Source organism: Danio rerio, chromosome 2, assembly GCF_049306965.1.
Source record: "Danio rerio strain Tuebingen ecotype United States chromosome 2, GRCz12tu, whole genome shotgun sequence".
NCBI lineage: Eukaryota > Metazoa > Chordata > Actinopteri > Cypriniformes > Danionidae > Danio > Danio rerio.
This window is the reverse complement of record NC_133177.1, coordinates 5324164-5335000: the sequence shown is the minus strand read 5'-3', so window position 1 is coordinate 5335000 and position 10837 is coordinate 5324164. Positions and strand designations below refer to the sequence as shown.

General features: G+C 38.5%; 1 protein-coding gene across 36 annotated transcripts in view; it reads left to right on the top strand.

The window, feature by feature from the left end:
• The window catches only part of dlg1b (discs large MAGUK scaffold protein 1b), a 172647-nt gene that overhangs the window by 31479 nt on the left and 130331 nt on the right, over positions 1-10837 (top strand). For 26 of the 36 annotated variants that reach the window (XR_012387156.1, XR_012387155.1, XR_012387154.1 and 23 more), the window contains exon 3: positions 1-7. This exon is cut by the window's left edge and continues 157 nt beyond it. Coding sequence is in view for 15 of the 36 variants with exons in the window: in XM_073916586.1 (XP_073772687.1) it covers positions 1-7 (7 nt within the window). In the remaining 21 variants the exon portion in view is untranslated. Of the gene's footprint in view, positions 8-8596; positions 9078-10042; positions 10134-10302; positions 10397-10708; positions 10752-10837 lie in introns of those variants that run through there. The other 10 variants (XM_073916660.1, XM_073916651.1, XM_073916630.1 and 7 more) reach the window with 1 other exon arrangement.

Here is a 10837-nt window from a genome sequence, read left to right as displayed (position 1 = left end):
CATAGAGGTAAGAGTTCTCCAATGTGTGGTCTTCTCAATCAGAAACAGACCTCATCGATCGATATCTGAAAAATCTGGTCTGTGTTTTTTTTTAGGTCAGTTGATGCTGTTTTAATTTTTGTATGTCATTCAGTGTCATGCTTTTATCATCTCACAGCCTGAAACGATGTTGGCTTGGCTCTTTCTTTTGCATTCAACTCATGCTTTAAAATGAGTGTAACAACCAAATACAACCAAACTTGACCTGTGGTGGATTGAATGTACGGATAGATGGCTATCTTACATATTAAGCTTGCTAGGGCCGTTTTGCCCTTCAGCTTTATTTGTAACTGTTCTGAGTGGGATAGGATATTAAACGTGAGTGTGTGTTTTCTATCACACCCTTTGAGTAATCATAACCCAATACAATCATAAAACACAGTGAGGAAATTTCATTCATTCATTCATTTTCCTTCGGCGTAGTCCCTTATTTATAAGGGGTCACCACAGCGGAATGAACCGCCAGCTATTCTGCCATATGTCTTAAGGCTGATTTATACTTTTGCGTCAAACGCACTCGTATGCTACGGCGCAGCCTACGCGTCGACGCATAGCTCTACGCCGTGGCCGTTGGTGTCGCTGACGTGCACCTCTCAAAAAATGTAACTGCAAGCGCAAGCTCTGTGATTGGTCAGCTTGGTAGGGCTGACGAGTGTGGGCGGGACCGAGAGCCGCGCGAGCCCGATGGAGCGATTGTTTACAAGTGTGGAGTCCCGTGAAGGAGCTCCGGATGGAAAGTTTTGTTTTGTGTTTACCTCATAGTTAAAGTTGTTGCACGTCCGCCGGTTCCTGCCTCAAAATGAGCGAGTTTGAGCCACTTGTACTTCCCGGAAGCATTCAGAAAGACCAAAACACAGGCGAAGAAACTCGACACAGAGACACATTTACACCTCACTGCCAACTAGCGTTTTGGAAATGTTAATGCAGACCAACAGAGACAGCGCGCAGAAGTAAAAATGCACAGCTACGCGCGTTGCATGCGCCGTTGGTTATGCTGGTCACTTGACGCAGAAGTATAAACCAGGCTTTACACAGCGGATGCCCTTCCAGCGGCAACCCAGTACTGGGAAACATCCATACACTCTTACATTCACACACTATGGCCAATTTAGTTTGGTTTAGTTTAAACTTTATTGTCCGTTCTGCTTGACACAGAAAGAAAAATTTTTCTTCAGCACTGGATTTAGGACAACAATTACAAACATACAACAATGACACAATAACAACACTCATCAAGACAACAACGTAAGTTAAAAGTTTAAAGCTCATCCAATTCACTTGTAGCGCATTGTTTTGGATTGTGGGGGAAACCGGGCCACCTGGAGGAAACCCACACCACCACGGGGAGAACATGCAAACTCCACACAGAAATGGCAACTGACCCAGCCGGTACTAAAACCAGCGACCTTCTTGCTGTGAGGCGACAGTGCTACCCACTGAGCCACCGTGCTGCCCACAATCAACTTAAAATTGCAAAAAAAAAAAAAAAACACCTTAACATTAACTTAATCGAGTTGCATTAAGAAGACATGAAGGGATTGTGTGGAATTGTGTGTTCATGTGATACAAACTACCATACTTAAAGCGATGTGCCGTTTATATGCAGAGGAAGAGAAATGCTCAATCTAAGCTTTACGTGTTAATTAGGGTCGGGTCTATAGATGATGCCATTGTCCATCGCAACTTATCCAGCACGTTTTTACGCAGCGGATGCCCTTCCAGCCGCAACCCATGTCTGGGAAAATCGCAATACTGTGAAACCGTGAAATTTTTATCCAAGGTTATCATACTGTCAGAATCTTATACAGGCCCATGCCTATTATTTAGTCCTTCATTTAATCGGCAGAATGATTTCGAATGCAATAAATCTGTTAATATGAAACGTGTTGTAATGGTCAAAATAACACATGTCAATATTTTTTGAGACCCCGACCCCCCCCTCCCTTAAAATTTCACAGATCATGTTTTCAGGGGAGCCTATGTCTTAATTCTGGAGCTGAGCTATAATCCCAATGTGACCCATAACTATTGTGGATGTGTACTTTACAATGTCAGGGCTGAAACAAAATATTGTGTAATTCTATTTTATATCAGTTACAGTTGTGACAAATCCAGAATCCAGTTGGACATAGTTTGTCTATTTAAGTTTACTCAACATGTTTCAACATGTGGCACAATTATGAACAAACTAAGTGGATCATGAGAAAATAAAGGTGCCTTTTGTTCACAGATTCCTGACAAACGGATGCTTTTAAACGCGGTGCACTTTCAGATTTAAGCCTTAGCTGGATATTTCACTTCAGTTAGAGCTGCGTTACACACTGCATGGAAGGTCATTTTTTCAGAAACCCATAATAGGGGCTCTTTAAAATTTTTTGTCTGTCTTGTCATGTTTGGTGCTTACATCCATATAGCTTGTCGCGTCATGTGTTGTTAAGACATGATGCAAACTTATACAACTTTATATTACAAAAAACAGACAGATTTCAGAACCTGAAAAAATCTCTTCCAGTGATCTGTCAATTAATGCATCTTCAGCATAGTTCTCATTTGTCATCGACTCTGAATTACAGTGCTTTCTAATATTTTGTCATAAACAAGCAAAATATTAGTTGTCTCTTTTCAAGCTTTGAAACTTCATACTAGAGGAATGTAGGTGACTGTAAATAAGCGTACCGAACTCACACCTCTGCCGTGTATTTCAATGTCCTTTCTCTTTTCCCTCTTGTTTCTTCCTGTGTTAATAAAACGGCCTCATCCAGGACTCTCCCCTCCTAAATGAAATCCTTCATGTGCTTGCTAAAGCCAAATCTTCCTCCAGTGACCTGGACCAAGTAAGTATGATCCGGCACGCGTCTGGTGGGTTTGGGCATCCCCCATGGCCGCATGTCTGGGCCGCTCATTTTCTCCTGCCTTGTTCTCAAAACCTCATCGACGGGGTTTTTCCTCCAAGAATAGAGGGACTCATGTGTCATTGTGCTCTCCTGTTGGGTCTGCTGTCGACGCGGGTCACAGTGGGATGCTAAATTTCGGTGGCCAGTCTGTTTGTGACATTTTCACAATTTTGTTTTAAACTTTGGGATTAAATTTGAAAATCTTCTGCATTGGTCAGCTTTGTAGGAAATGTTTATAATTTAGTTGTTAAAAATAACTGCAAAAAAGTTGAAGTATTTAATATAATTGTGAAAATGTCTGTGTATTGATATTTAAATACTTTATCTAAATACTGTATTAGGTTTTATTTTTATTTAGCAGTATATTATCTTATATTGTACATAGTATGTGAATTTCACCTCATGTCTTTTTTTAAATATATGGTAGGTAAATATATGGACCCCAGGGGGGGTTATAATACAACTTTCTCCTTGTTTGTTTTTCTATTTTGGGAAGTCATAAACGTGTCTGCTTTACTGTTGGAGAAAATGGGGATACAAATATATATGATATAGAAATGTATGTATGCATTTACATTTTATTCATTTAACACTTATATTCAATAAAAGCACTTTAAATCACCAGAATGCAGCAATTTTAAGGGTGCTTTCACACCTGCCTGATTTAGTTCAATTAAATCGCACTAGAGTTCGTTTTCCCTTTTGGTGCGGTTCGTTTGGGCAGGTGAGAATGCAGCAATCACCAAAAGCGGACCAAATAAGTGTACCGAGACCTGCTTGAAGAGGTGGTCTCGGTACGCTTTCAAACAAACCCTGGAGCGGTTCGTTTGTGGTGAGAATATGATCCGTACTAAAACAGGTCCAACCGCAAAAAGAACTGTGCCTTTTGGACTAATTCAGCTGCCGTAGGCCGATGCGCTGCGCATTATGGGATATGGAGGAAAAATATTTGTTGACAGCGCTTTACCAACAGAGAGAGAGAGAGAGAGAGAGAGAGAGAGAGAGAGAGGGGAAAACATTACCTGATGGATCGTTGGTAATATTTCCGCAAGATGACCATGTCACAGTTTAGCTAAATTAATTCACGCCTCCTCCTGAAGTGACGAGCGATGCATTAAAACCCTGTTTTCCAGCCGCGGCCGCGCTTCATTTTCAATATGTATAGTTTGTCTAAAGCAGGCATACAATCAGTCAGCGCATTCGTCCCTCCATAGTAAAAAGCGACATTTTATGTCTGCTTGTTTGTTTACTTGCTGGAGTTCATTGGCATTTTCCCAAACGTGAATTCTGACCAATCGATAAGCAGTTTAGGAAAAATGTTCAGCAACATCTGGCCAATGAGAGATGTGGATTTTGTCAGATGACTGCATTTTGGTTCGTTTCAACTGGTTTGGACCAAAGCCAGCAGTGTGGTGTGAAAACAACCCAAAGACGGCAGAAGATGCAACAATGTATCATTTATTACCCTTGGTGCGGACCAAATGAAGCGAACTACAGATGTTAAAGCACCCTTAGATGCCGTGACAAGTCTAACGGCCCGTTTCCACTGAGTGGTATGGTACAATACGGTACAGTGCAGTTCGGTACGCTTTTATGCTTCTTTCCACTGTCAAAAGGTACCAAAAAGCAAACTGTACCTAGCACAACAAAGCGTACCAAAAGGTGGAGCGAGACGCGCAGCTGAATGCTATTGGTTTACATGGAAGCGTCACTAGCGCTTACACAAGCCAGTAGAATGAATACAAAGGGAGCCATTTTTAAATACACAGCCGAGAGATGACACAGTAGAATATAATAATGAGCCATGGTCGACCTGAGCTCAAACAAACCTTGTCGTCGTCTTGATGAACAGCCACAAAGCCAAGAGGATCAAAATCTGACGTGTCCTGTTTTTGTTTTATAAATATTTTCTAAATAGCATTTAAGTTTTATAAACGGGATTTTTTTGCAATGTAAATGAATTAAACCAAAAACAAACTAAATCGACAATTTTGTGAACTATCCTACTCTTAATGAACACCCATGTGTATGAAAATGATAAAAATATTTGTTTAAAAGCAACTTGGTGCTCCGAATGAATTTAGTAGCAATTACAAGGTGAAGCCAATAGGTGGCGACTATCAACCATTAAAAATGTATGCCACTGAATGATTTTTCAAAAATGATCGATCTGGGAATGAAACATGATGCTTTTATGAGTGAGTTACTGAATCAATAATTGAAAATAAGATTTGTTATTACTCTTTTTTTTGTGTGTGTGTGTGTGTTTTTGTCAGGAACAGTAGTAAGGGCTAAACTCGCTTGAGATGAAGTCTTTGACGATGAAACCCTTTAGTATTAATTGAGCCATATTTGAAGTTTGCTTAATAAAATTAATTTAAAATTTATTTATATATATATATATTTTTTTTTGCATACCATACATTACTGCACTATTTCTCAGTTTGTCTTTAAAAAGCACTGATTGGATTTCAGTTTCCACACTGCTCTGATTGGTCATCTGACTTAGTAAATCATGATTAGACAAAGTATGTGCCAGTAATGAAACATCCATATCATACTTGTGAAGACTTGGCTTATACACAACTTGAGCTAAACATTTATCAGTGGTAAGTTTTTCTTTAGTAAATAACTTAGCTTTCATAAATTGTTATGTTATGACAATACTCTGCACTTTTTCTTTGTGTGTGCCTTTTGGCTTCTTTCCATTATATAATATTTAACCTAAGCAGATCATAATGACGGAGGCACTGAACAAAAAATACTTTGGATGCTAAAATATCTCCAAAAAATGATAAGACTTTGAAGTGCTTTGTATTTCCCCTAGCTAAGCTCTGACTTGAATATGAGCACCCCACCATTAGCACTATTTTACTGGAAACCGTGTAGTAGATGTTTACAACGTCGTGTTAATTTTGATCCCTTTGATCCAACCCCCTTTTTGCAACTGCAGCATGCACTGGTACAGAAGCTTCTTCCTTTGAAGGGAAGGGCTAATCACTGGGCACATCAAATATTTATTCTTACACTGCATTTCAGGGCAATCTACTGTATGAGCTATATAAAGGCTGCTTTTACACCGTCTCTGCAGCGTTAAAATGTGTGCGAGGAGACTGATGGTGGGGCTGCATCAGCTGGGAACAGGCTTGAAATCTGCCAGAACACTTTCTCTGTGGGGTGTCTGGATTTCTCTCTCACTTTCAAAGCCGTCAGTCTTTTTACAGGATGTGGCAAACTAAGTTATCAGTGAATTAATATCGCAGGGAACATTTAAAATTTTCAGAACATGGTATTTTGATTTGCCGATAATTAATAGCAAGTTCAAGATGAAGCTTTGATTATTTTGAAGAGTCCTCATATAATTGCATTTGTTCTGGCTTGGCAAGGGATGATCACCAGTTTCAAGGTTTACCGTAATTTGGGAAATGCTAAAATAACGTTTCTGCAGTATCTATATTTTCCCCCCTTTTTTTTATTAGGGCTGCACGATTAATCAAAGATCACGATCTCGATTCGACCCTACACACAATCTTAATTCAGGTTTTTTTACGATTCATCCAATTATATTTTCAAGGTTAGGAGAGAAGGCAGTCGCACAAGTCTTCACAGCAACATTGACACCTTTTAAATGGCATTAAAAGTTTCTAATACTGTATTTATAAGATATAATTCACCCAAAAATGTAATTTCTGTCTTCATGTAATGATGTATTCACGGCTGCAAAATCACTACTGAGCTGACCGCAAGGTGTTTGTTTACTTCTGAGAACACGCGCGTGCACGCATGACGCCTACTTTAGTGAAAACAACCTGCATAGGCTGTGAATAACAGGTAATAAAGTTGTAAACAACTTTCAGTTTGTTGCACAGAGCGATCGTTTGAGGGCCGTGCGGGAGGTTTGATTTACATGTATGTGTTTTTTCTCACAGTTACAGCAGCCATGAGCCGCACTCGGAAGTGAAAGTGAAACCTGTGTGCACATCATTTAAATGATCAAATCGCATTTTAGAGTTATGATTACAACAAGCATCTGATATGTTTTTTCTTTTATAGCGAACGCAAAGTGTTGTGCATGAAAATAAATGTTTACTGTATCAGTATTACAACCCTAGCCTATATTTAATGTTGATTATAATGCAAGGAATCTGATAATGACAAAATTCTAATTTTACCAGTGAAAACAAATGGTCTTATAATGTTGTTAATGATGGATGAAAAGCATGTCTTAAACATAATAATTCAATTTTATAATTATGAATAGTTGTATTCTGATTTCTGTGAATTAACAAACAGGAGATATTGAAAGTCGGTTCAAGTCCACCATAATGACTATACATAATTTAGCATTTTAATAGGCTAATCATATTAACCTTTATTTTACATTTACAAAATAGTGAGAAAATCCTGATCTCGATTTTTAAGAAAAAAAAAATCATGATTCACATTTTTGCCAGAATCCTGCAGCCCCACTGTCAATCCTTTTTTTATTGCAACATGATCTCGAGCAGCAAAGTCAACAATTTATTTTGAATTATTTAGCTTGACATATTTAGAATATTTCTGAAAATAAAATACATTGTTTTCAATGCAAAGAAAAGTTGCTGTTTGTTTATCCAGACATTTAAAAACCTGTATGCATGTGTGTTAATTTAGGGGTGATTGTTCTACTGCTGAGACGGGAGGCGATGTGGCGTGAAATTCTTTCCGATGTAGTTTAAAGTATCTTTTTGTCACTTTTTTTTACTCGTTTAGCCTGAATTATAATGCATTTCGTGTAGAGCTACACAATGAGTTGTTTAAAGATCACAATTTAAACAGCTACAGGATAAAATAAATATAAATGATCACAATTGGCATGCATTTATTAATTCTACGATAATTATACACAAACAAATACATAGTCACAGATGAACTGGGATAACCTTTTAATAGTTTACATATGAACACTGTTTATGATGGTGATTAAAATAACAGTTAAAAAGCAACTTAGCGCTGCGAATGAAAGTTGTAGCAATTACATTGTGAAGCCAGTAGGTGGTGACAACTAACCATTAATAATTTATATCACAGAATAATTATTCAAAAACGATTGCTCTAGTAATGAAACATGATGTTTTATGAGTGAGTTATTAAATCAAGAATTGAGAATGAGATTTAAAAATATTCAAGTATTAAAAACAACTTATTTTAGAGCAGTAATCACAATACTGTGATATGGGGGCAGGGCTACCTTCGTACCGGAACAGGCTGAATCCGGCACCTCATTTTACCGATCCCCCTCCTCGACCGCCCTCCTCCACTGTCCGCTGTTCACTTTCACCTTCTTCCGTGACCCCCCCCCCAACCCTCCTCACTTTTGTCAGCGACAGTCGCGTCTGCTCTTCACTTTCGTCCGTGACAGCTTTATATGTCAGATCCGTTACTCTGATCTGTTCCAGGACTTCATTATTCACAAATTAAGCACTGGATAGGGAGAGTGGTTCTACGTACACAGCAAATTCATCAGAGTTAAATTCTCGGTGTTGAAGCATTTCAGAGTAAAGTGTTGACGTTAAAGAGTTAGATTTTGATAAATGAATATAATTAGAGTTAGAATTGATTTTATTCAGTGCGAAATCAAGGAGTTATCTTTTCAACACTTGGTGGTGTTATTTCCAACATCCGGGAATTCATGCAGCCCCAGTCACTGAAGAATTTTCCAGACGCCATTTGGTGAGTCAAACTACCTAAATGTCGGTATTTTACTGACTTTCTTTAAGAAAATACAGTTGTAAACATATTGTTATGTTAATAACTTTAGAATGGAGTGACAATTTTAAACTTCTGCGGTTCATTCATGGTCGTTTGTGTATCTAGCTTAACTGCATTAATATTGACTTCTTTTCAAGAATGTTTTATATATGCTCACGCATACATAGTGCATAAAAACATCAAATGTACATGTTCAACACATTTCTGTCACGCTTAATGCCATTTTGTGCGTTGTTACCCATCTGTAAAATAAAATTGACACTTCTCCTTTAATTCGAAGCAAACTAGCGAGGGAATCCCCGGAGCCGCCTAACCTTAGCCTACTCTGCCCAGATGCTAACGGCAACACAGGACGGTTTCCATAAGCTCTGGAGATTTTCCAAAACATATCTGGTGAGTAAATCAACATATGCTTACTTGTAAAAGGCTTCTTGACTAAAACATATGATTGTTTGTTATTCGTGTACGTTAATTTGGTTATTTTAAACACCGTGGCCCTTTTAAACTGGTTCATTAGTGGCCGTCCATATACTGTTAGTCCATAGACTCGCGTGATAACGTACGCTTGAATTATATTAAGTGTTGACAACCATTAAAGTCGGAATGTTAACATTAATGTCTTTAAATGACCGCGTTTGCACTTTCTCAGACATTTAACGTTACAGAAGTCTCCCGGAAGTTGCGGGACTAACGTTAACGTTATCCCGCAAATGCACAGAGACTCCCAGATGCCCAAGTAGATGCCCGCAAATGAATGATAATCTCCCGGAAATCGCGCGTCTTCCGCCTGGTCATTAAACACTTTGCACACCCCTCTCCACCGCATCCCTCCCAGCTCTTTAGGTACGTCGCGCGCAAGTCACCCCCACCGCTCTTTAGGTACGTCGCGCGCACTCATCCCATTGCTCTTCAGGTACTTATCTCTCCCGCTACCTCCCGCAAATCAACTCTGTATCCCCCGAAAATGAGTTTTCCCAACTCGGGATGTCTGACGTTAGTAAGTTAGGCTATTTCTGTAGTCAGGAACATCTTAGTCAAGCTTTTTCTCCCGCATGATATTGTGCTTAAAACTATAGGCTAAACTTAGCATGTACTGTACACAACATTTCCGTTTTATTAAAGACAATTTAGTGCGTTGTAAACAGCCACCTGTCTGTAAAATTAATCAACTGATACATATTTGAGCAGCCTAATGATGATACAGATTTGATTTGTAGATTTATTATCAATAATCAACATCTGAATCAAAAGATATCTGAAAAAGTGTGAGGCATACTTTGTGATGTTCATCTCTCTTTTTTTTTATCTGAAGGCTATGCATATGTGTTAGATACTAATGTGTTGTTGTTTTTTAACAGCCACAGTTCTCTATACAATAACACAACCCTGTGACGGTGGCTGATAAGAGACGGATGGTGTATTTTTATTTTTGTGGTGATGATAATGAAGGTATGTTTGATAAAGTTCTGTATTTATTTTCACAATAACCTGAGAGGGTATTAGAGCATTAGAGAATAACAAATGACATGAAGGTGATAAGTTTTGTATTGTGGGTGAACTGTTACTTAAATAATGTTTTGCTCTTTGCTTTGCACTTTTCCTCTTCTGCTTATCCTAGTATTTTAGATTATATTTGGACCTGAAACATCTGCTAGACTCCAGGAAAGGTGGCGTCAATACTGGACCTGAAAGGGCCTAGCAAGTTGAATCTGGTAAAGAAACACGCACGCGCGCACACACACACACACACACACACGCATGCACACGCTTACAGAAAACTGTAAGTTTATGAATATTTTTTACACTGTGGCCAATATTTTGGGGAAGTCAGCATCACTAAATGATATAAAAGATTTTAAGCTCTTCTAAATTTTGCTCCAAGTGTTGTGTTAAATTCAGGATTCTGGACAGACAGCTGCCTGTTTTTCCAGTTCTAGTCATAGTGGTTAACCTAATTGTTTTTGGAGATCCAACAGTGATGTATGTGTTTTTTCTACTTTTCCATATCCTGTCACCTCAACCAGCTGGGAGAGTCAAGTTGTGGATCATCATGAAGATTTTCAAAAGGTGAGTTTAGATTTCTTGAATGTTTTATTTACTTTAAATGTTCTTTTAAATATATCATAGAATTTGATTGCAATTTGTTTTCAAAC